The sequence below is a fragment of the Mixophyes fleayi genome, chromosome 2, assembly GCF_038048845.1.
Source record: "Mixophyes fleayi isolate aMixFle1 chromosome 2, aMixFle1.hap1, whole genome shotgun sequence".
NCBI classification, from domain to species: Eukaryota; Metazoa; Chordata; class Amphibia; order Anura; family Limnodynastidae; genus Mixophyes; species Mixophyes fleayi.
In genome coordinates, this window is record NC_134403.1 from 316,880,453 (window position 1) to 316,905,913 (window position 25,461).

The following is a 25,461-nucleotide window of genomic DNA, read 5'->3' on the forward strand; positions in this document are numbered from 1 at the left end:
TTGGTGAACAGTGGTACTACAGACAGGATACAAATATATACAAAGGTCCAACATAGTTCCTGGCAGACAGGAGCTGCAGGATGCAGATTTTGACATGTTCGCTCTATTACCGCTGATTGAGCCTAGCTATGAAATTGTTAATCTGTATGTCATGTAACAAGCAGAAATGGCCCCTAGCTGGTATTTACGCAACTGAACAGGGAGTCTAACGCACCCCAAATATTCACCAGGGACCCCTGTAAAGGAGTTTGGGCTTCGCTGCAGAGGATGCGCAGGTCGCGGTTCTCTGAGCTAGTCACCAGCACAGTGATAGGAGTAGACAGACGTAGTCAAAACAAATCCAGGTCGGAACCAGCCAGGCATTATGTACACAGGGCTTATCCAGAGAATAGTCAGGTAAGGCCAGGAATCAAAACCAATGGAGCAATATGGTACCAAAACAAGATCCAGGAGAGTAGTGAAATGGAGAAGCCGAGTTAAACCAATGTACTGGAGAAGGCAGGAATACCAAGGAAGTGTAGAGGAAGGTGAGCCAGGCTGATTTCAGCGCTCAGACACATCAGACCTCCGAGAGGAGAGAAAGAATGTGTTCTGTTGCCTAGCAACGAGATGCAGTGGCTTCTGTGCATGCACATGCAGTGTGTGACAAGGAAGGAGAAGTCGTCCCATTGCTAGGCAGACAGGCGGACGTCTCCTGCATCTAGAGACAGTGTGGAGACGGCGCCTGACACTGTAAAAGAGAGACTTCATTCATTTTTCTGCGCAATAGTTAACTCTGCTTTGGTCTTAGGGTCTGAAGAAGTACGTTTGTGCTCTGGTTCTAACAACGCTAATTGCGATTTATATAAGGCCTGTACCTCGGACTGCATTTTCCTGATTGTGGCCGCAGCCTGAATTGCTGCCTCACTCAGGACAGCCTTAAGGGCACACCAGTGGGTATAATCCGAGGTATCCTTAGGTTTGTTAGTATCTAAGTAAGAATTAAAGCCATCCCTCATGACCCTAACTCCATCAGCATCCGCCATTACATAGTCTGCCAATCTTCAGGGCCTAGGAGGGCAGTCTCTAGCAATGAGCTCCAACTGCCACATCAGAGGGGCATGATCAGACCAAGTTATGCTTAAAATCTCAACATTTGTACTACGCTGCAGAGACCATTTGACAGAGCAAGGTCAATTCAAGAATATGAGTTGTGTACATTGGAAAAGTATGTATAATCCTTCTCACCTGGGTGATAAGCTCTCCACACATCATATAAATCATCCTTTGCTAGTAGTTGTGAGAAGGCGGTAGAGAGAGAAGTAAAAGAAGCCATAGACTGTCTGGAGGGACTAGAGGTGCGGTCGAGTTTGTAATAGGGGGCTACATTGAAATCAACCATGCACAAAAGCATTTCTTGTTTAACATTATGGATGGCCTGGCATAATTTCCTAAGATGAGGTAATTGACGAGAATTACGGGCATATAGAGAAACTAATAATAGACTGGCGACCAATCTTCCCAACCAGGATCAAATATCGTCCATTTTTATCAGTAACCTTTTTCTCCAATTTAAATGGACAATTTGCCCCTATTAAAATGGCTGTAGGTTGAATATTTAACGTTATTGAATTGAGGTGAAGAATGTAATGAGAAGTGGGTGTGCTGGATGGCTACGATATCTCCTGTTTGGGTCGCAAAACTTTTAAGGGCTATTCTCTGTTTATTAGGGGAGTTCAAACCCTTTGCATTTATAGACAAAAACTTACCCATTATCCTAGTATCAGCATTTTTTAATGCCAGTAAAAGAATGCGCAGGTATGAGGATGGATACTATTGATTCCAATGACCCTATACCAACTTCTGCTTGTGACTGTGGTCAGGAGTAGTGTTGCTGTCTCCTTTATTAAGGAGTAAATGGAGTGTCCTTGGCATAAGCAGGGTGCTCATGGCCAAAAGATAGTTTAGAGATTGGGTGTAAGCATCACGATTGACTCACATCCAATCTTGGGGCGTCTACTTTGGCCAGGTATGCCCCGCTGCTGCTGAGGCTCCTGGGCCATCATGACAAATATTGCAATTTAGCCGGGTATACTTTTGCTTTTTATAATTTTCAGGAAGTTTTTAAAAACTACATGTATGCTTGCCACAAGCTAGCAGAGAATAAGTGTATGCAATGCATGTATAAAAAAAATTCTTAGAGATTTCATATTTATATATATATATATATATATATATATATATGATTAAACTGTTAATAGTTGTTTAGTATAGTTGTTATAATAGAATATTTTTTGTATGCATTCCGATACTGCAGTCTGTGCACTTAAACAGATTCAAATTGAAACGTATCTTGAGGTATGCTTCGAATTGAATACAGTCCGAACGCTGAAGTTCCCTGCTCCTTTTTAAATCGCAACTTGTTAGCAAGTTGCATCCGAACATGAATCAGGCCCAGAGACATAAACGTATTGAGTTATTTAATATGGAAACTTAATCCACAAAGCTTAATATGCAAAACAACTCCTTTCCTTTGTGATGTCAGCACCAACAGGCCTGTGTAAATCCAAATGAGTAATTATGACCTTGCTTTCAAAACACCTTTTCTAGTCAGGGATAACTTATACTGGCATAACTTCTTACAAGAATACAGTACAGAGATGATGATACAGACATACCACAAGCCATAAGTTTTCCTTTATCTGTGTTGCAGAAATGTATCGTGTAAGTATAATATTTGAGACAATGACATTTTTCTCTGCCCTGATTTTCCATCAAATTTAGCTGTGTGTCACCAAATTGCGACTTCCTGAGATATCACAGAACCACAAACAACATGAGGGGTGTTTTTGGATATTATTGGTGGATATTGATATAAACTTAAACATTTACTTTCCCTGCCATAAATTATTATTGGACATACACATCTGCAGCTATAAATACACAGCTGGATTGATCTATACATAAATATATCATGGATAGAGCACAAAAATGTTGAGACATCCAAAATATAACTAGTCTCCACCTTCTCAGGGTTTAAACCATTGTTGCACACAGAGTCCCTTTAATCCACACCAAGTTAATAATGTGAATTCAATCTCAAAATTCTATTTGCAATATTTTTTTAAGATAGATATATAGATAGACCGACTTTTTACAATAAGAGTGCAGATCCCCACGTTGTGCAGCTACCGGCCCTTCATAGCAGGCGGCTGACAGAACACCACGTGACATGTACGCAGTGACGTTCCAGCTATACTCCACAACCAAGATGGCCGCCGCCCCTTCACCTGTGGGTCATGTGCCGAGTCTCGTCTAGCCAGGGCACCCTTACACTCTATGACCGCCGGGCGGCAGATTGAACGCTTGTGTGTATTTGTCCGTCTTGGCCGCAGCCTTTGACTGCTGAGATGGCGGCGGTTCCGGAACTGCGGGTATTGGTGAAATCGGGACCTGGAGGTGGCAGCGAGCCGGAGCCCATGGAAGTAGAGCTGGAGGTTGAGGAAGGAGAGGTAGAGGCCGCGGCGGACAAGAAGTCTCCTCGCGAGGTGGTTTCGGTGCGTGAGATGGTGGTTACCGGTGAGGGGAACCGGTGCTGGGGGCTGGGGCCTCTCGGGGTTACCTGCTGTGTGTGTGTCCAGCTATAACTGTCATCTTCCCGTGGTCACTGTGAGAGACTGGCTCCTACCTTAGCCGCTATTCATTCATTGCCAGGTGTCCTGTCTTCTGTGTACATGGACACACACACACGTTACATGCATCAGCTCAGTGCAAGCAGGGCAGGATTAACTATTGCTTTTATTTAGAGGACTATAGATTCTATAGGGCTTAATATGGAAAGGACAGGTGAAGATGGCATTTTGCAATGGCATGTGCTTTATACAAATCCTTCTGCCTAAGGAACTTTAGGAGATATATTATCCTTAAAGGTTTTATTTAACTCTCCAACAAAAAAACTACACCAATGTATCAACAACACTCGCTATACTCCACACTGTTTAGATACAAGTAATAGTAATATTGTTACTGAGGGTCCACTTGTAGTAGTTTATGCAATCATACCATTCTGATGTTCTGGAACTTTATCTTAATTTTTGTTACAAGCATCAATTTGTAGCATAAGGTCCTACATGTTCTGTGTCTTCCCTTGGAGAGAAGATGTCTCATTGGTGTCTTGTCAGGCATAGAATCTGCATAAGTTTCCAATAAGGTGTTTATGTTTTATCTTGGCCTCTTCCCTATTGGTCTGAGAGGACAGATCACACCTGTTAGTCCAATTGCATATCAGAGTTTTGCACATACACAAAAATGATCCAGTTGATTTGATTGTTCTCAGATATTGTCCTTGTTTTGTGACTACAAACAAAGTGATATTTGATACTATTATCACAATGCACAATGTGTTTGCCATCATAATGCAGGCATATCTCATCACAATAGTAAGCTGCTTTAGAGTTCTAGTTATACTAGTCATTTATATCTAATTCCACCTCAATTTTTGTTTTGTTTTTTAATATTAAGCTGAAGCTGGACATTAAACGAATGTCTCACATGTAAAGAAGGCTGAATCGGAGCAAAAGATTTTGGTATATTAGAGCTACCTTTGAAAGCAATTTATAGACCACAATGTTTTCCACTTCATTGTTTATTCACATCTATGAATGTAGGGCTTTTAAATGAATACACAAGGGCTATTAATTTGACTGAATAAAAAAAATAATAATGGATGAAAATAGTCATTTGCTGTGTTGGAGAAAAGGCAGTAAGTACAGTTCTGTGTGCTGTCATTGTGAAGAGGGTGCACATGTTCTGAAAAATGCATAGACATGAATGAGCCATAAAGAGATGACAACATGCTAGCTTGTATCTAGCAATAGCTGACATTGTAGAACTGAAGTCGATGGAAAAATAATTTACCAGTTTCCTGTGTATGAATACATGCTTCTTACACTGATCTGGCTGGTTATCATTCCTGGCCCACATGAAGTGTAATGATTTGGAAGTTTGTCCTTCCACATCTCACCATGTCTGGCCAGTTAAAGTTAACACTTGTCTGACTGTTTTGATTGCTGAAGTTGGGGAGGGGGTGGGTGGAAAGGATAAGAATGTTTATTGTGACTCATGTGGACAGAACAATAATTGAGAAGTGATTTACCTTATTTTAAAAGTTTTTCTATAATCGGATAACAATCGGTTATAACAATAAGTATGTCTCAGTCAGTGATTTAAAGCATTCATGCTTTTTTTTTTTTTTTTTTTTATTCATTCATTCCCTGTGTATTACATATGTTCCAGGATCATGTAATATGCTAGCTCTACAATGTATGAGTTAGGAACCTAGAATGTAAATACTTCACAATAGAGAAATGCAGAGACTTTTATTTTGGTTGTCTTGATGCCCATTCTGATGGAACCTTTTAGTAAAACCCCAACTGCCCTCATCGTATAACAAATGTATACTAAATTGGGAATTGGTTGTTTACCGCTAACCGTATTATGTATATAATCTGACTGTTCGTATCTTAATTGTAAGGATGATTGTATGCCTGAGACTAACTCAGTATGTTGTTGTGTTTCTATTTTTTTTTAAGAAAATTATTGACAGCTATCATTAAAATCTATATATATTTAATCTGAATCCTGATTGAATTATTCTGCAGATTCTATTCAGTCACAAACTTTACTTACTGTATACCTGTCATCTTTGCTGCTTTAGATGGGCTGGGTTCACCAGCGGCTCTTTCCTGACCTGGCAGTCTGTGAAAATAGTGCACAATTGTAAATTCAGTACCATAGTGTGCCCCTAACTTGCAGGGTTTCCTTTATACCCCAGATCCCTGTAGCCATGTATAAGTAGCTGAAGAGATGTGGGGCCTTTACAATAGGGCAGCCTGTCGGAGCTAGCCTTTCATGGAGCAAAGTCTGGCAACTAATTGCCATGGTTCCTGGTCATGTGATCAATGCAGTAACAAATTGGAGTGATCACTGTAAAAGTTTGTTTGCAGAAACAAACTTTCACTAGCATCCCATTCCTTATCTGCTCCTGCAGCTTTGTGGCTCTTGGCGAGAGAGCTAGAGAAGCATGCTAGTTTTTACAGTATGTAACAAAACAAATTATTTGTTTTAATAAAACTCCACTGTTTCCAAATTAACAAATGTATCCCCATGCACAAATATTTAGGTGATTGCTTAGGCTTTGGGTGGGAAAAAAAACACCTGTTATAGCTCTTGGTTCTACCCAATTCTTGTGTTGATACGATGATTGGTTTTCACCAAGCACGGCACTGTGCATTAAGGTCAGATGACTTTGCCTTGATCTCATCTGTCCAGAGGACATTAATCCCGGAAGTCTTATATTTTGTCCAGATGAAATGTTGTAAACCTATTATTTTTTGTCTGGGTTTTTTGGAGAGAAGGGCCTTCCTCTGTCTACGCTTCCTTGAAAGGCGTATGTTCTGCTTTTATACAGTAGTGGTAGCTCTTCCTGATGATCAAGTAATTAAGTGCACTTGTTAAGCAGCACCTGGCTTATATTACCTTCTTTTTTTGATATGAAAGCAGTAAGGGTGTCTGTTTTCACACATGGCTTTCATGTTGTGTTATTTTTGTTGAATAAATAATGACAGTTAAATATGTTGTTTTGTCACATAAGATTCAATTTATCAAGTTTTAGGAACGATTATTGTAATTGTATCCCGATATGCAGAAACACATATTTGAAATACGGTGTGCTTTTTTTTTACACATGACTGTACTGAAACAAAATACCGCCCCGCACAAATGATTGGCTTGAATTGGGTATTAGAGGAGGGAGCAGACTTGCAGCTTATCACCACAATCTAATTATGTAAGTTTATGGTATAGGAACTCAGGATTTTTCATAAGTCGAACTCCCAATTGCAAGTAGTTTGTTAAATTCACAGTATAGCACCACTAAAAGAGACATTGTGCTGGGAATTGCTGGTACATGTTGGGCATTGCTGAGTGTTAGGCAATACTGCTACATGCTGAGAAAATATGTTGGTTTATGCTGGTAGATGTTTAATAAACCCCTAACAGTTCTCTACATCATGCTCTGCAAGTTTTATTTCAAAAATTAAAAAAATTTCCTGGTTCATTCTGGACAACTTTGTCCAGCCCTGATTATAAGCATCTAGAAGGCTGATATGAAAATATTATCTCCCAATAATATGTTGAATTAAGTATTTTAAGTCCATTGACAGTTATCACTGTTAGTGAGTACACCTATGGTTATTGGTCATCTGCTCCTCCTTTTTTTTTTTTTTTTCCATTTCCTGTACAAATAAAATAAAATATATTCACTGTGTTCTACGTAATAAAAATCCAATATGGTGGTGGGGGTATGAAATTAACTTATTTGACACATTAAGGGGGAAAGTCAATTGACCGCAGATTTTTTTTTTTTCTCTCGCCGGGTTTAAAAAAAAATATAAAAATACCCGTGGGCGTTTTGACCCGCTAGCATCACCGTTTTTAGCTACAGCCGCGTAAAAAATAGTACAATTCAATTCTAAAACAGGTAAGCTAGCCCAGGCTCGTTAATCATTGATGCTTGCAAATTTTTGGGGGAGTGAAGGGGAGGGTTTAACGCGGTCATCTATAATGGAAAAAAAAAAAAGGCATTGGCATACATTTGTATTGCATTACACAACCTTTCTATTTTATAATCTCTAGATACAGTACTTTTTTTTTTTTTTACTATACAATCATCTATACCATGACAAAACACATTAGTGCATACATATCGCATACATAAATATATTAGTGATTAGTGTGGTTATTTTTGAGTTGTTGTTTTTTACATGCTTTTTGGGAAAGAATATCACCTTTTTCATGTTATGCATTACTGATAACATAATTTATCTTTTTTTTTTTACATTATTACATGATTTCAAATAGTTTTTTATGTTTTTAATTTTTGGCACAGCCATGAGAGGTGCGAGATAAAACTGGAGATTTTGGCAGTTTACCGCGCCACGTTAAACATTTGAATAGCTTTTAACGCTTCTCCCTCCCTCCCTATACTTTCAATGTATCTTCTACTTGTGCATTACAAATTTAATTGAATTTCGGGTAAAATTAACCAGCTATAAAATGACTTATTGCGATGTTAAAAAAACAAAACAAAAAACCTGCAGTCATTTGAATTCCCCCTGTGTTTGCATTGTTTCCTTATTTCTTTTCAGTACCGTTTTGTGATCTAGCAGTCCTACTTATAGCTATGCCAGCGTTCTTCAATAAAGGTGGTTATAGTAACTGGCTGGAAAAATAGTTGGTGGATATAGTTTCCCTTTTCTCTCATTGGTCATCATGACAGCTGCAACTTATCGTCATCTGTTACAGCGTTTCTCAACTCCAGTCTTCGAATACCTCTTTTAGCTCATGTTTTAAGGATGTTTGTTTGTGGGATCAGGAGGTATAATTAGCAACCTAACCAAATGGATATCTCGCCTGTTCATGTTGCACAATTAAAGAAATCCTCATAACATTGTGTGCCAGCACTGGCAGCTTGTTGCGAACCCGGCACTTTGAAATTATCCTCTTAACTTTTGTATCCTTTAAATGCAGCATTGCAATACATTTTTCAGCAAATGCATTCTATGAATGTACATTTTTCACCAGATAAGTGTCCACAAAGACGTTTCATATTTATAATTCATTTGCACAGGAGGATTCCAGACCTTGTATCTGTGTGTATGTTCATATATAGTGCCTTAAGATCTTCTGTCAGGATGTGGTTTAACTTGCCATTAGTCTGTTATGTCATGTGATCTTAATACTTGTGACTGTATGTTTGAGTGATTTTTGCGTCTAGTGTATAATATTATTTTATTTGATGCTTTTTTTAGGGCAGCGCCAGGCGATATGAAAATAAAGCTGGGGCCTTTATCACTGGAATTGATGTCAATTCCAAGGTAAATTATTCCATTTTTGGCAAACTGCACACCACATTTAGAATCCATTAGTGAAAAGACTATTTGATGTTACAATCATTTTTGTCTGAATATTGTATATTTGTTTCATGGAACAATTATATAATTAGAGAGATCTTAATTTTTTTTAGAATGGGAGTTTTTGTGAGTCACACACAATTAAAGAACCCTGCAAAAAAAGAAAATACAAATTTAAATATTGTTTAATAAGTATTTATCCAGCTTAGACATTACTTAGTTGAACCACCTCTGGCAGCTATCACAGCCAGTAGTTCTATTCGTTCTGAATACTTAACACAGTATTTGCGCATTCCTCTTTGCAAAATTGCTCAAGCTTGATCGGGATCGTTGGGGATTATTTATAGGTAGTAAATGTTATAATTTGTCACAGAAGATCAAATGTAGCAGTCACTCCTAAGACTATACTTTAACAAACTATAATAAAAGAAAAAAAAAAAAGATTCTACAATAAGAGGGAAAAATAAAATTTTAAAAGTGCTATTCAGATTCAACCAAAGAAATGTGAGAGGTTTATATCATGCCTTATGGAGATTCACTTTCTTATTGGTTCAAGCTGGTAAATAGCCATTTGCTCGATATTACAGTGTGTGTGGCTAGCATAAGATTGACAAGTGTTCTATGATGAAGCATTGGGGGAGAGAAATTATGGCATCGCTGCTGAATGGTGAGCTCTGCAAGCAGGCTTACTAGGTAAAATAGATTTGCAATAATTTTGTTATCATGTTTTGCATGGGAGATGCAGGAATGGTGGGCAGAAGACTCAAAGTATAAGACAATTGAAGAATCCCCCTGCAGACCAGACCCTAGTTACATTGGTACTAGGTATTCAGTCTAACTTATCACCCTTAGGAGATGAATCCTCTGTTCCCATTTTCACATTTTTATTTATTTTTACTGGCAATCTTTGGTGTCACTTTTTTTTCTTTTTCTTTTTATTGTGTATCCCTTATTCTGTCTTTGCAGTAAGATCTTTCACCTACAAAATTCTAGGCTTTGCTAATGGTCTGTCAAAACTGAGCTTACCCGTTATACAGGGGTCCCCTGATGCATGTAGGTGAAGTATTGGCTGCTCCCCTTTCACAGTAGTCATGCCATTGACTGTCCCCCTCCCCCCTATGTTGGGACTGGATCCAACTCTGCAAATGCTTTTTTCCCGATTCCAGTCTATACTATGACTCTTGTTATTCCAGATCATAATTCTGATGATTCTCCTAAGGTCTCCATGGAGGTGGTAGCCTATCTAGGTGGTCTTAGAGACTTTAATCATAGAGGACAAGTCAATGGTTTCTGTATCAGTGTGTGTCTTCCTCTCCCAGTGTATGTTGGACCACACTTTGTCCTTGGGATCCTCTAAAATAGGCCCTATGTTGCACCTGGTGTCTAAAGATGCAAGTCTGTCTTGTTTGTGACCAGATAAATTGTCTTCCCATAAACATCCCAGAACTGAGGGCACTGTACCCCTCCTCCCCCCCCCCCCCCCACACACACACACACACTGGACATTGGCTATGCAACAACGGACAATCGAGGGTGAAACCACAGGGTTGTTCGCATCTACGTCTTGTGGCATGAAAGAGGTGGCATGAAAGAGGTAGACACAACCAGGGTCTTTCTTCCCCTGCTTGTTTTGGGTTTCCACAGTTCAGCCTTGATCTGGGTTCAAGCCTTAGTTCATTGAAGCTTCAGGACTCTGTGCTTAACTTAGTCCTCGTGCCATTGCAGGGCAACCAATCCAAATACATCTCTGACATAACTCTTGAGATGCTGAAGTGGAAGGTGACTTTCCTTATTATGGAGTGGATAGGAGTGTATCTGAACTGGTGACTTTTTTTTTCTGCAAGGCACTCTATCTTGTTTCTCACTAAGACAAAATAGTACCGTTACCGGTCCTTGGATTTTTTTTCTCAAGGTGGTTTCCTGATCTTAAACAGGACTTTGTTTTTTATGTCAATTTGCTTATCTCTGTTGCACCAATTGGATGTGGCTTTAGATTTATTTTTATGTGGTGTTCTTCTTCCACCAGAGCAGTCATTATGGATTTTTTGCAATGAGTCTTCTTTGGATCAGCTGTGCAAGGTGGCAACGTGGACATCTATGCACACCTTCAGTAAGGCTTACAAAAATCCTTGTGGTTTTATCAGCAGACGACAGCTTTTACAGCAAGTTGGTGCAATGTCTTGATGGATCCTGACTGAATGGGCTTCTGATTAGTATCACTTGTTTTGTTTCCAGCCTATCTGTAAGCTTCTTTGAAATATCCTACTGTTTCTGTGTACCCCCATGCAGAAGGGAGATTTTTCTACTTTCCATTTACATTAAATCCTTTTTTTTTATTTTTATTTTTTTTTCCTTGATTGCTTGGGTACACAGGGCTTTCCCATCCCTTTTTACACTGCTGGCTTGCCTATGTCTTTGCGGCATACTGGATAGCTAGTGCCATACCTGGGGGTGTGGCCTGCAGGAGGAGTCAACTGTTTTGTACCATGTGCCTAACCTTCAGGGGGTCAGAGCCTATACCCACTTATCCTGTGTCTCCCAGTAAACTACCAGAGAAACTGTAAGTAAGTTTTTATAAATCCATCCCTTTGTATTTATATTAGACAAACGCTCAGAGAAAATAATCCTGTCAGTATTGCTTAAGGATGCTGTGCTTGAGGTTTTGTTTTTATGTTTTAAATATAACTCCTCTCTTAACCTATCTTGTTTGTGTGCATATCGCACCTGCCTCCTTCAGTGGGTTGGTCATACTGAGTCTCCTTCACCGCATCATAAGCCAGATGCCCTCTGGTTGGAGTAGCATGAAAAGCTGTTGTTCAAAAACAGGTGTATTTTGCACATTTAACCCCTGCAAAAAAAAGCCCTCAACATAGGTGAAGTTTTTTGTTTTTTTTTAACTATGAACCAACATGACAGATGAGTTTAGTGTGCAGAAGGCTGATTCTATTTATAAGGTGCATTGGCTAGACCATGTAATGCCAGGTTCTATTTGAATTTTTTAGGAGAGTAGAATGGTTAAAATAGCAAAAGCTTCACCACAAATGCAGTGGCTTAATCAGTAATACAGTAAACAAATGAGCTAAATTGTTCTTGTGGTTTAAATATGTTCATGTTGATACATTTGCTGAAATAAAGAATTATACTTGGTTTGTTCTTCCTATCTAAAAATGCACATTCATACAGGGAATTGCTGTTAATGTATAGTTTGTATCCACTTGTATTTTTCATGCAAGCAGTTCAATGTATTTACTTGTTGAGCACTCAGGGTGATGTCTCCTTAATGCTAGTTAGTGTTTCTGTATTGTCAGGAAGCTATTGAGAAAAAGGAGCAGAGAGCAAAGCGCTTCCATTTCCGTGCAGAAGTCAGTGCCGATCGAAGAAATGTTGTATTGGATCTAGACATGATGAGAAAAGGTAAATATTATCCCTCCTAATGCATCTCTAAACTAGGATATAGAAGCCTTTGTGCATAGAACATTTAAATAGCAGGTGATGGACAAAATGGTTGTAATATGCAGGTTTTTATGACACTGGCCACCTACAGGTCCCTGTACATAATAATAGGTGGTTTTTTTTATCATTGCTTTGTGGATTTATTTATTTTTATTTATTTTTTTTGGGTCTTGCGAAGATTTTGGACTAGGTTTCTTCAGACCATATGCTCCATTAGGGTGCTCCAGCCCCGTGAATCTTTCCATTGGATGACGCCAAGGAGTTAAAAGCAAGGGACTGTTTACCTGCTAGATCAGTCTCCTTGGACTACCAGCAGTACACATGGCTCCTTGTTTCTTCCACTTTTACTGGACCTTTTTTTTGTGAGGGTCTCCACTTGGAGTTTGATAGTAGAACTGCTTATGCATGTTTTGACCATTGAGTATCTTCCCCAGTTACACCATAGACACCTACTTTCAAGCTTGCATGCATATTTGTTTTTTAGCTATTTGTTCTGGCTGGAACTATGTGACTATTACCATGTGTACATCACCTTGTTTATGTACCACCAGTCTGTAAATTGCTTTGTTTGCCTAATTACTTTGTGAATAAAAATCACAATTTATTTAACCACATTTATTTTAGCCTCATCATAACCGTTAAATATTCTACACACTCATTTGCACCCTTCATCCTCTAACTCTCCTATTTACCCCAGGGGGGTGGGGACCTCCCGCTGTTCTCATTTGGTTCCATACAGCGGCTGCACTTACACTTCTAGGAAGCGCGGTATTTCCACCACCCACTTTCCTTGCAAGGAATTTGCTCTAGAGAAAAGAGGACATTAACAGTCTTACTATAGCTTTATTCTAAAAAGCGCAAAGTTTATTCATATAAATTAAATAAAATTCCTAACAAGTATCACACAGGGTAATGAAGGTAGTAACAATAGGGAACTCAAACTCTGAGTGAAAGTGAAATCTCCAAAGGATCCAATTAGAATAATGTTGGTTAGAAATCTTCTTTTTCATTACAAGAGCATATGATAAATTAAATATATCCTAAAATAGTGCAGTAATCTCCATTGATTAAAAACAAATGACTTCAGCTATTTGTACATGTCTGCATACGTGTGTGTGTGTATATGTATGTATGTATATGTATATATATATATATATATATATACATACACACACACTATGTGTATATAATATAATTTTATTAGAGAGCGAGATCAAGGTAATGCAATTGGTAGTCTGTCTTTTTGCATTCAGCTGCAGTAGAATGTGAACATCTGTCATCTTTGGGGGTTCTGCTGTATACTAGTAATTACATAAGCCTCTTGCAAAGCCTGTAATAAAGATTTCTGCCTTGTGTGCCCACACGTTTCTCTACATTACTGTGTGATAATTGCTGTCTTAATTTACCTGGTTTGTCTGGATTTAATCCTATGTAAGTGATCACTATGGGAATTATTGTTTTGATTTTTGTTTTTTAAACCTGTACCTATGCTTCAGTACATGTAGGCCAAGACCCTGATTACATTTTCCCTAGGGTGTCTTCCAAGAAGCTTTTCTAGTCGCCATAAAAATGTTGTCTTGTGAAAATGACTCAATTGTCAAATAGTATAATTTGTCCTTACAACATATTTAAGAAATACATGTTACAGCGATATGTATTAATAGCTAATGTTTTTTCAGCCATTCCCAAAATCCGCCTGGAGACCATTCATGTTACTGGTGTGGATGACATGAGCACAGAGGATATTTTTGGCTTCTTCAAACCGTATCCTCCTGGCTACATTGAATGGCTGGATGACACCTCTTGTAAGTTGCGTGCCAAGTGCAAATGTTTTTATGTTTTTGTTTTTTTTCCTCATTTTAATTTAAATAAAATGAGCAGTGATGAGATTAAAGAACAGACAGACGTCTTTTGAAGACTAATTCTCTACCCTATCCAAATAGCAGAACTGTGACAGTCCCATGCCATGAACCCCCATTGTTTGTGAGAATTGCTTTCTGATGACAACTGTATAGGTGTCAATGGCTGATACAGTTTCTAAAGCAGATACTAACGGAGAATAGTCCCCACTGTGCCATTTATTAGTGCTCACTAAACACAACGCAGTTTGGCTATTAACTAATCCCGGTTTGTAAATGATGGGTGGAGGAACATTGTAATGCTGCTGCCTGCTGGGAGTTCTGTTTGTGAGATACCACATTAAGTGATAGAAAAGAGAGTGGCGAGGTGCACATGTTGCTGTGTCAGTTCCCGCCTTACCCTCATCTCTGCTTTGATTTTTTTTTTTAGCTACTTTACGAAATGCAACACAAGTTGTCAGTGGTTTAATGGATTTGATAAAATCCCTGAAATTGTAAACATTTTTAAGTCGTTGGTGAAAATTAAGCAAGTTTTTTTTTTTTTGTTTTTTTTGTTTTTATCTTCTCCCATTAAGCTGAAGTAGAACTAAATCTGTTCTATCTGTCTATATTTTCTCACACCAAATAATGTGATCTTTCTTCCTTCTAGGCAACGTAGTGTGGCTTGACGAAGTGACTGCAGCTCGGGCCATGATAAATATGAGCTGTATGCCAACAGATGTAAAGGGCAAAACAGGTGGCGAGAGCACTTCTACAAAGTCCAAAACCGGTAATGATTTTATGCAATCATTTTACCTTGCTGCAAATTTAGGGTCCTCTTTGGTTTGATTATTGTGACCGTGTGTTTGGATTAGACAATTGCTACCGCTTAAAGTTGCAAAATTAATTTTAAAAGAAATGCAATATAGCCATTTAAAAGTGTAAGTTATATCAGAGATAGTGTATACAAGTGACGTAGGGAAAAATTGTGTCTAATTTGTATCTAAGTGATGATCTCTGTAATATCACACTTTCAGCTTTTTGATTGTGTTTTTTTGTTGTTGTTTTTTTTAAAGTGATAGTTCCTTTTTTATTCTAGTTTAAGTATGTATAAATGTCAGTGGCAAGAATGCTGTATTACAAAAAAAATTGAAGTTCTGTAGTTGGTTGCCTATGTTTTATTAGCAGTCATTTCAACTTATTAATAAATCTCTTTAAGTCTTTGTCAAGGGTCATCGGCATTGGTGGTTCTCTAAAACCTCTTTTACCCCCAACAATATTTCCCTATGATGGGTATCCCAGTGGATGAACCAAACTGTTGTGAATGGAGGACTTTAATACAATTTTCTCTACCAAAGTGGACGACACCTTATTAATACAAGTCTGTTCCTGATAAGTGATTGTAGCATGCCCTGGTGGGAGACCATCTTTCTTTTTGTTTATTTTAAAATGGGTAACTTTTATTCAGCTCGTCATTAAACAAAGGATTAGTTGGTTAATCTGCTTTTAGGAGAGGTCATATATTTGTAATTATTTAAATAATGGTGCACTGAGCTAATTTTTCACCATGGGCATAATGTATTTGATCAAGTGCTTTGTCTGTCTTTCCCTCTAGACCGATTCAATGACAGCTCTGGGGATGAGACAGAAGAAGGTGAAGTGGATGAAGATAATCCTAGTGATGCAGAAAAAGAGTCTGGAAAGAAGGTCTTGAGCACGGTATGAATTCATGGAGACCTTTCAAGCTTTCATGCTGGTCTTTGTCTCTGCTTCACTGCATACTCCATCTCCTTCAGATCTAGCTAGTACTGTGACTGACACCTATATAGCTCTCTCTGCAGCTTTGTAAATTACATTTCCAGACTATGTAATCATTGTAGATGAAGAGTCGTTTACAAAATCTACCTTCAAATGTACTGTGTAAAATATGAGGAACAGTAAGGTCCAATACACTCTCCAGTATGTGTTGTCTGTAATTTTTACTACCATCAGCAAATATTCAGATTTTCTGCAGAAATACTTAACCTGTTTTGTTGCAACATTTGTAAAAACTGTACTTTTATATAATTGTGTAGCTGGTATCTGAGTAATCTTTCTCCTGTTGCCTTGTCCTGAGTAGCATTGAAATGTTGCAGTCATGTGACCCAGCTAAGAAATTTGTTGCTACCAATCAACAACCTTAAGTCCAACCCCTTCTTACGACTAGGTTCCTAGAGCGGTCACAATGGAGGCAAGCTTGATATTTGCCCTGTAAATGTGTTGTAACTACTTTACCAGTTGACTACTGTTTGCGACTTGTCCTTTATTGTGGTGAAGGTATTGTGCATCAACGAATCAGGTTTTTGTCATTTATTGTTCATTTCTAAAGGGATATTATTTTTTTTCCTGTTACCAGTCCAAACCTATAGATGGTTATAAAATTGCTGATCATCTTCTAATTATTTGAAACATGTGGAATCGAGTCAATCAAAACAAGTTTAATCTTTTCCGATTGTCTTATATTTTGCAACCGTTCACTGAAAGGTTGTTGCCAGGTTACTTTAAAGCAGCAACCTAATCCCACATCAAGGTTTTTAATTTTAAATATCAAGTTAAATGCTTTTTTAAGCTTTCCTCTTGTAGTCATTGCTCTTAGCTTTCCTCCTGTTATTGCCTTGTCAAAAACTCTCTGGTTGGCCAGCAAGTTTGGCTATCACAGGGCCACAGCTCTTGGCATCATTTAATGGCGGGGGGAGGGGGCAGATCTGGTTGAAAAAAAAGTAAATTTGCTACACAGGCTCCCAGCATGTCCTGTGAAGGCAGAGAGGTGGGACAGGGGGGTTATGTCAGTGATAAGAGCAGAAGAGAGTGTGCCATGTGACTGTTGTTGCCATGGTAATTCTTGACATTAGGGAAAATCTGAAGAATTATCAATCATTAATAGCAGTCAAAAGAGACAAACCATGGGAAACGGGTATTTAGAAAGCTGCTTCTTATAGTCTGCCACAGTGAATTATGTTAAAGAAAAAACAGAAAATAAAAGTTTTCTTCATGGGATTACTGCTTTTAACAGGCTTTTTTTGCATTTCTCATTTATTTGCATCCAGATGGATACTCTTTCTCAAGCAGAGCAAGATTCTCTAATGCGAAATGATATTCGAACCTCTGTGAAATTGGTCAAGGGAAACCAACTATATATGAGATTTGCTACCAAAGGTATGCTTGTCTAAGTGCCTCTTCTACTTTGTGCGTTCTTGTGCACCTATACTGATTCAGGATGAAAATGGCATAACAACATATTAAAGCTTCATAGGCCTAAGTGATTGCTGGATTCATACATGACAAGTGATGTCATGTGGAGGAAAATAACTGACTTTACTTTGCTTTTGTTATTCAAGCATTTTTTACCCATGTTATCAGCCAATCCCTGTAGTAACAAACTTGATTTCAATTGGTCCAGCTCAAAAGTATGATTAACCGAAAGGAATTTTTAGCCAAGGCAGCAAAATTAAGTAGGAGAACTTTATTTCCAATATTTGTGTCTGTATAAAGTATATTGATGCACCTGTGTGAAAAATTAATTCTGGTCGCCGACTTTCAGGTTTGGTTTTGGGCTACAAATTCTATTTCTGCCTTAAATATGCAAACCAATTACTTGTCCCTGAGACTATCGTTTGTGCGTTGTTTCTTAGATGACAAGAAGGAACTAGGAGCAGCACGGAGAAGCCAATATTATATGAAGTATGGAAATCCAAACTACGGAGGCATGAAAGGGATCCTCAGCAACTCGTGGTATGTGATATTAAAGGGTTTTTTTCTGCTTCCACAGTAGAGATTTATTCCTCATTTATTGTAAAATTACAACTGTAAATACCTCTGTTTCTGTTCAGTGGGTGAGGTTCAGAAAGAGCTTTGTGAATGTGAATTAAGATTGGGCACCATCATAAAACAAATGTACAACAGGTCTAGGCAACTGGTCTCCAACTGTTACAGAATAGCAGTCCCATAAGTTGCACAAGGTTTGTGGTCATAAGGGGGAAAATGTGTTAGGTCATTTTAATTATAGTCCTAAATTGCCCTTTTGGTGGTAGATCCCTTATAAAGCATACAAGAAACAGTCTGACTTTTGTTAGTTGATTTGTTCCTGTGTGCAGGAAGAGGCGGTACCATTCTCGTCGTGGCCAGAGAGATGTCACAAAGAAGAGGACGTTCATTGGGGATGATGCTCCTGCGTACCAACATCTTCATTCAGGTAATGGAAGAGACAGAACAATATTGTGCCCAGGAATGCAGCAAAACTTTAATGCAAAGCTGCAGTTTTAGTCATTTTTTAATCGGTTTTATTACTTGTACGTTTCCCACAGTTCAGTTTTTATATTTTCACATATTGTTTTCCTTTACGTTAACACATATCATCACCATTTATTTATACATATTTGTTTATTTGTACCAAACATTACTGTTGGCTCTCACCTAATTATTATGAAGCATTGCAAGTTGCTTTGACTGTAATACTGTTCTATGTATGACCCCCCCGTTGTCTTTTCAGTAGTAGTTATTTACTAAGACAGTTTACACTGTCAGAGAGCAGAGATGATGGCCTTCGGCCTCTATGTTTTGGCTGATAAGTTGAATATTTGCCTGATATGTAGGCCTGGTGAATGTTCCAGAGGAACCTATAGAAGAAGAGGAGGAGGAAGAGGATATGGATGAAGATGATCGTGTTGTGGTAGAGTATAGAGATGAGCTGCAAGCATTTAAAAGAGAGCGAGAGGGGGCACGTCGCTCTGCTGCCAGCACGTCAGACTCTGATGAGATGGACTATGACTTGGAGCTAAAGATGATCTCTACGCCCTCCCCGAAAAAGAGCATGAAGATGACCATGTACGCTGATGAAGTGGAGTCACAGCTGAAGACCATCAGGTAGAAACCTTCCTTAGATATGTTTTTCTGGGGCTTTTAATTTAATGAATAAATTCAGCATTTCATCTGGTGTAATTAATGTATGTGTTACAAGGTTAGACATTTCTTAACAGAAATTAGTTTAAACAGTAACCAACATAAGCTACTAGTCATCACTGTTTCCAATGAAACTGTGCTCTAAATGTATGATCCTGTTACATGGCGGCTGCTCATGTCTCAGCCTGTGTCCCCCACGGTGGATGACCTTTACCCAGTCTTGGAAACAGGAACAGTTTTATTCGGTTCATAGTAAATGTTGTGTCTCAGGCACTTCTGCATTTCAAAATAAATCCTGTGATATCCTAGGGTGAGAGGCCAATAGTAGTTTTTCCATGTTGGATCTAAAAGTAGTTTGGTCATAAGTCACTTTTACATTCAGTCTGCACCCTTCTGCATCTTGTGTGCATGTTCCTAAATTACTGGAGCGGTTCATTAATGACATGATGGGCACACTCCTGGAAACCAAATTGTTGAACTTAACAGAGGGAAAATGTGAATATTGATTTGGCCATTAAGGTTAAACTATATATTTGTGAATGTCCTTCTTTTTTTTTTTTTTCTTTCAGATTTGCTTTTTCAGTCAGGTTTTTCCAAAGTATTGTAGGGGAAAAGCTCTGCACTCCTTCTCCACACCTTCCATACAATCCCAATGTGGGCACCATAATCTAAAGTACAGAGTGGTCAAATATCTAGTGATGTTAAGTCATGTCTCTATAGAGCTTTCTATCCCCTTGGGCCAGTTCTTGCCTTTAGAATCCTGGCCAATGCTTCAAGCAGATGATCCACATGGAGGACAGTCGGGTACACTAGACAGGCATGCTTGAGTTTATTTTACTACAAGCTTACCCACCCACCAGGGAACAAAAATTGTTTTGCAGGTTTCTTGTTTATTTTGGGTTTTTTTACCTTTTCCCTCATGTGAGTTCTCAGTTTAAGGGATTTGGTTACTGCTACTGTCTTGCCCCCTCATTTGCTGTCTTGCCCCCTCATTTGCTGTCTTGCCCCCTCATTTGCTGTCTTGCCCCACGTTATTTGGGTTCTGATTTTCACTTCTAGAATAAAAAAAAAACAATCATTACATTCCCTGCAGAATAATACTTATTTCAAGCTATATTTGACACAACCCACTGCTCAAATGCCTACAAGATTACACCGATGAAGTAATGTCTGTGATCAGAGGCAAATGCTGCATATACAATCTAATCTCTGAGTTTCAACTTCTTATAGCTACACAACAGGCCAGTCCTATGCCAGTGCCCCGGTATTGGCTAGAAGTCCTAGTGAAGTCTCTGGCCAAGATGTCCCCCCTTCCCTTGCACAAATGGACCGAGGAAATTGCACTCTCAGCCCTTATACTGGAGTTTAGATGACCACGTCTTTGTCTATCTCAGATATCTCACTTGATATCTTCCTTTTACCATAGGTTAGCAAGCACTGTATACTGTCTGCTCTGGTCCAGATTCGGATAGGTTATCAGATTTATTTTACTAGAAGAATTGGAGGCCAGGAGTAATGGGTAATCAATCAAAATGCGCTTTCTATGAAAATAAAGGATCACGGATCCTTACTAAGGTTGATTACGTGTTGTTAAAGACTGTTCTAAACAGACTGAAAATATTGGCTTTTTCTGACCAGTTCTAGTGCCCATATCTCTCTTTACTTGTTAAACTTTTAAATTAATCTGCTTTCTTAATAAGAACCCTTAGGCCAGTCAGAATTGGATTTCACCACAAAGCATTGTCAAAACGACCAGACTTCTCGGTGTTCTGTATCCTTTCTTTATTTTTAGTCCTTGAAGACTTGCCCACGTACCCCCCAGTAGTCTCCCAAGTTTTGAAGCAAAAGACAACCCCTTACCCAGATTCAGCGACCTTCAAGGACACCACTGATAGGAAGCTGGACAATCTCCTAAAGAACTGTTATTACAGTTGAGACAGGATTTTGCCCATCCTTTTCCATAGACTTTTCTACCCAGGTAATGGCAAAGTGGGCACAGAAACTTCAAGCTGCTCTGCAATACCTTTGTCCCCTGATGTAATGCTTCACTTTACTGGTCAGCTCAAGGAAGTGCCATCATAGCATGGTTTTATGTTCCTAAACCCGGGATCTCAACCAACACAGTTGGGCCCTATTGCTTGATGCCTCAGTGCAACACGGTTACCATGGGTCGGTACAGGTTGTTGTCACACCTATCATATTCAGTCCAACTGTTATAATTTGGGAAATTATAAAGTGGTGCTAGACACCTCTTCCCTGTAAAGAGATCGACCAACGATGATTAGGATTATATGACCACGAATGCCAGCCTTAAAGGCTGAGGAGCAGTCTGACAAGGTTAAATATTGCAGGGACTGTGATCTCCAGAAGCTGTTTCTGATCAATGTTCCTGGAACTCTGGGTAAAGGCACCTGGGCCTTTATGAATGGTCATCATTTCATGGTGATTTACATATGTGAATTCTCAAGGTTATACCCACAGCGGCCTAGCTTTGGCCACAGGAGACCAATGACATTCTGTTATAGCACAGTGTGAGAAAATTGGGTGACTTGCTAAGTTACAGAATCCTACATTTGTTTATTGTTTAATTTTTATATGCTTTTAATATATCACTTTCTATTTGACTAGGAGTTTAATTTTATAATGTGTAATAAAAGTTAAGTTTTAATGTAATTCCTAGACTGGAGTGAAATCTGAGCATTCCAAGTGGATGCAATGGTGTTTCCATTGCTTTTTTTATCTTGATGATCTGTTTATTCCCTTTTGCTCCTCTTAAGAACTTTCCAAATGGTCCATGTTTGTGTATTATCTGTGGAAATCCCCGCTTCACACAGATCTTGTTTTTTAAAGGCTCTTTCAAATGTCAGGTTCCCAGGGCCTACCCTTAATGGTGTGACTCTTGAGGCCCTAATTCTGAGGTGCAAAACTTTTTTTTAGAAAGTCATGTCAACATTGCTGCAGGTTGTGAAAGTGTTTTATAGGGCCTATGACAGGTTAAGGAACACATGTTTATTGGTGTGTAGATCACCTCTTCCCTGAATGTACATGTCTGTGCAGTACGTTCTCTTCCAGAAGTATGAATCATGTATATTTTATTTATACATAACATTGAGATGTTTACGTACTTCTTTTTTTACTTTCTATAGGAACTCAATGAAATCAGAATCTACAAGTAGCGTTAAAAACCGGATTGGAAGTAAATCCCATTCTGAGAAGCCAGCTGATGTCAGACTGTTACTGGAGGAGAAGAGACAGAGCACAGCTAGCAGACAAGCAGGAACCGGAGCAAAGTCTGGTAACTGGCTGCCAGTTAGATGCAGATTAAACTCAAGTTACCAATCCTGGCAATAGGAGAGACCTTAAACGGATTCCCTGGTTCAAGAGATATAACATAAAATAAACAGTTACAAATAAAATAGACATTTGTTTCTGGACCCCACGAGTGTTACAGTACATTTATTTGGTATTCCTATATTCTGAATAGATGCCTGATTTATATTTTAGTTAACTATAATGAACTGCAGGAATTGGGTCAAAGTAACTAAAGAATAATTATTTTATTTCTTATTTTTGATTTGGTTTTGCCTGTATCTAATGCTTATAAAATAGGAAAGCCCTATCTGTCCCCCAGGAAACAATGTGAAATTCATGAAGATACGCAAAATATTTAAGAATGTTTATTAAAATCTGTAGTTTCCATTAATGTTTCTTAAAGGGAAAGCGTCATATTAATGCCCCTTTAGTACAGGAGTATTCATCCATTGACGGTAATAGAATTTGTCTTCAAAAGGAAGACACTAGCACTAACGGCCACCTAGTTCCTTGGATATATTCAACCCTACTTTAGTATATTTTTAAATAGGTTATAGTTATTGTTTAACCTATTAGTGTGGTGTTTGACCTGCAATTTGTGCATATCTGAAGAAAATTATCTTAAAACTGTGCTGCTCAACTCTGAACCTCAATGACATTATATTAGCAATGTACATCTTTCATATGTTCTTTAACATGCACAACCTCCACCACAAATTATCCCAGCTGTCTTCAAGCACTGATATCATGTGCTGTTAGTGTTTTCCATCAGTCGTTCTCAGGCACCACCGTTTTAGAATATTAAGACAAATAGTAACGATTCAGAACTCTGGATTCTTATATGGACTGTTCTTATGTCTTTTTAGGGCGTTTTTTAAGACCTCTTTATAATTTCTTTTGATGCAGATGTGCGGCAGAGACTTGGGAAGAGGCCACATTCGCCTGAACCAAGGAAGATTGTAAGCAATATTTCCGTACCTCGCAGAGAACCCCTTTCTGACGTTCACAGCCGACTTGGTCTTCCGAAACAACTGGAAGGGAAAGGACTTTACTCTGATGGCAAGGAGAAGAAAACGGGTTAGTAGTTCAACTGCTTGTGCAGAAAACAACTATCTATTTCCTCTGTCCATAGTTTGGTTTGCATTTGTTATTAAATGTGAGCACATTTGGTTAAAACTTAGAAGATGTACTTGGTGTCATTCTTGCCAATTTGGCCACAACGGAAGCTGTTGGTTCTTCAGCATCTAGAAATATTACACAATAATGACTTGAAAGCTGTTCAACAGGTAAACAGTGATAAATTTTATTATAACTTTTTATAACGCACTTTAGACAATGTTAGTAAATATCTGACTTTTCTACAAACCATATTGTGCTGCAGTGCCATGACCTATTTACAGGGGAGAACTAAGTGGCTTCTTTGTATGGGGCTGTTACACCATTACAGTCTACCAGTTACCTACACACATTGAAGGCTGCCATTTTGGGGCAAAACAGTATTCAGGAGACAATTGGTGCTTCAGTTATGTCGCTGCTTCCTGTTGAATTAATAGGCTGCATACTTGTTGTGACTAAACAAGTCATCCCCTCAACCAGCCGGTCCCTCATTTCTCACAAAATGTTTAGCTTTACAACATGTACTTTTATAGCCCTGTTTATGTTCCCCAGCTCACCAGAGTTGTACAACTGCAGTGTCTAATTACATATGGATAAGGGGACATTGTAGCTCATTGTAATATGTATATTGTTGATATTGCAGTGAAGCTGTTATCCATTGCTCTTAAAGTGAAGCCAGGTGGGTTATGGGTAAGGATGAGATTCCAGGACACAGGTGGGAGGCAGACTGCTATCCTATATATGGAGGTGGGGGAGGTAGTATCCATTGTTCCCCGCAGGACTAGTCCAGACATTTTGTCTGCAACCCAGCAGGGGAGCTTCTCTGGAAGCACAGCTCATCGCCATTCCCCCTCCATACCCCATATCCAGCACCCACCAATGTTTAAGTGGGAGAGAACCAGGGGTTTGCCCAAGGAGGGGAAAGCACTGTGGATATTTGACCCTGGATATAAGGAGCTACTCCAGGGGTGATTCATTCTGGGAATTGATGGCTGGAAGCTGCAGGGTGCCTAGTATTCGGTTGCCGTTCTCTACTAGTGGACTAAACCTGTAGATCCATGGGTCTTCAAGTCAGGGCAGCCAGGTGACTGCTGTTCCAGGCTGCAAATTGATCTGTTCAGCACTCTTCAATATATTTAAATTCATATATTGGTTCAGCAAGGTCTTAAAATAGTTTGCTACTTTTCATTGCTAATTCTTTGTTTATAGTATCATTGTCATTATATTATATTTATTAAAACTATCAACCATACATATAGTAATATGATTATATATTTGAAACCTCGCTTTTTCATATGGAGGTATATCATGAACAAATAAGGTAAAGCATTTGAGTCTACTGTCATTTTATTACTAACCTTCATGTGAAACACTACATGGCAGCACTATAACCCCACTGTGTCTTACACTGCAGGAAGCTTATGGAATCGTTTGGGAACAGCACCAAAAGACAAACCCAAAACTGTTGAGAAGGGAGAAAAGGCCGTTGTGACTGCAGAAGATGAGGACTCTGTGCTGCAGAAAGCCTGGGGAGCCCTAATCAAAGAGAAGGAACAGATCCGGCAAAAGAAAAGCCGCCTGGACAACCTCCCTTCCTTACAGATTGAAATTAGCCGGGAGAGCAGTTCTGGCTCAGACACGGACTCCTGATGATAATGACTGACTTGCAAACCTTTGGGACAATGGCTTCCAGTAGCTTGGCAGCAACTTGAAAACGTGCCTCCCCTGCCTTTCAAACAACATTTCTTTTATACCGAAGTCGAGACACCAATAGTGGCAGCAGTGTTCTCGACAAGCCTCTTCAAAATCCATGTGTCAAGTTACTGGGGGATTAAACAAAGTGTGTTGCTTAA

At 38.9% G+C, this 25,461-nt stretch overlaps 1 protein-coding gene across 3 annotated transcripts; it reads left to right on the forward strand.

Moving 5' to 3' along the window:
* The first annotated feature begins 3,247 nt into the window (after window positions 1-3,247).
* On the forward strand, window positions 3,248-25,461 carry NCBP3 (nuclear cap binding subunit 3). Of its 3 annotated transcripts, none has more exons than XM_075196672.1 (13): window positions 3,248-3,536; window positions 8,850-8,915; window positions 12,260-12,365; window positions 14,084-14,209; window positions 14,913-15,032; window positions 15,858-15,961; window positions 17,329-17,437; window positions 17,914-18,013; window positions 18,376-18,473; window positions 18,892-19,144; window positions 22,327-22,475; window positions 23,399-23,569; window positions 25,023-25,461. In XM_075196672.1, exons 1-13 carry the CDS (start codon window positions 3,390-3,392, stop codon window positions 25,256-25,258), a joined length of 1,785 nt encoding a protein of 594 aa, XP_075052773.1. In that variant the 5' UTR covers window positions 3,248-3,389; the 3' UTR covers window positions 25,259-25,461. The 3 variants fall into 3 exon arrangements, with proteins under 3 accessions (XP_075052773.1, XP_075052772.1, XP_075052774.1); XM_075196671.1 differs by having other exon boundaries at window positions 3,249-3,536; window positions 18,874-19,144; XM_075196673.1 differs by lacking the exon at window positions 8,850-8,915 and having other exon boundaries at window positions 3,249-3,536; window positions 18,874-19,144.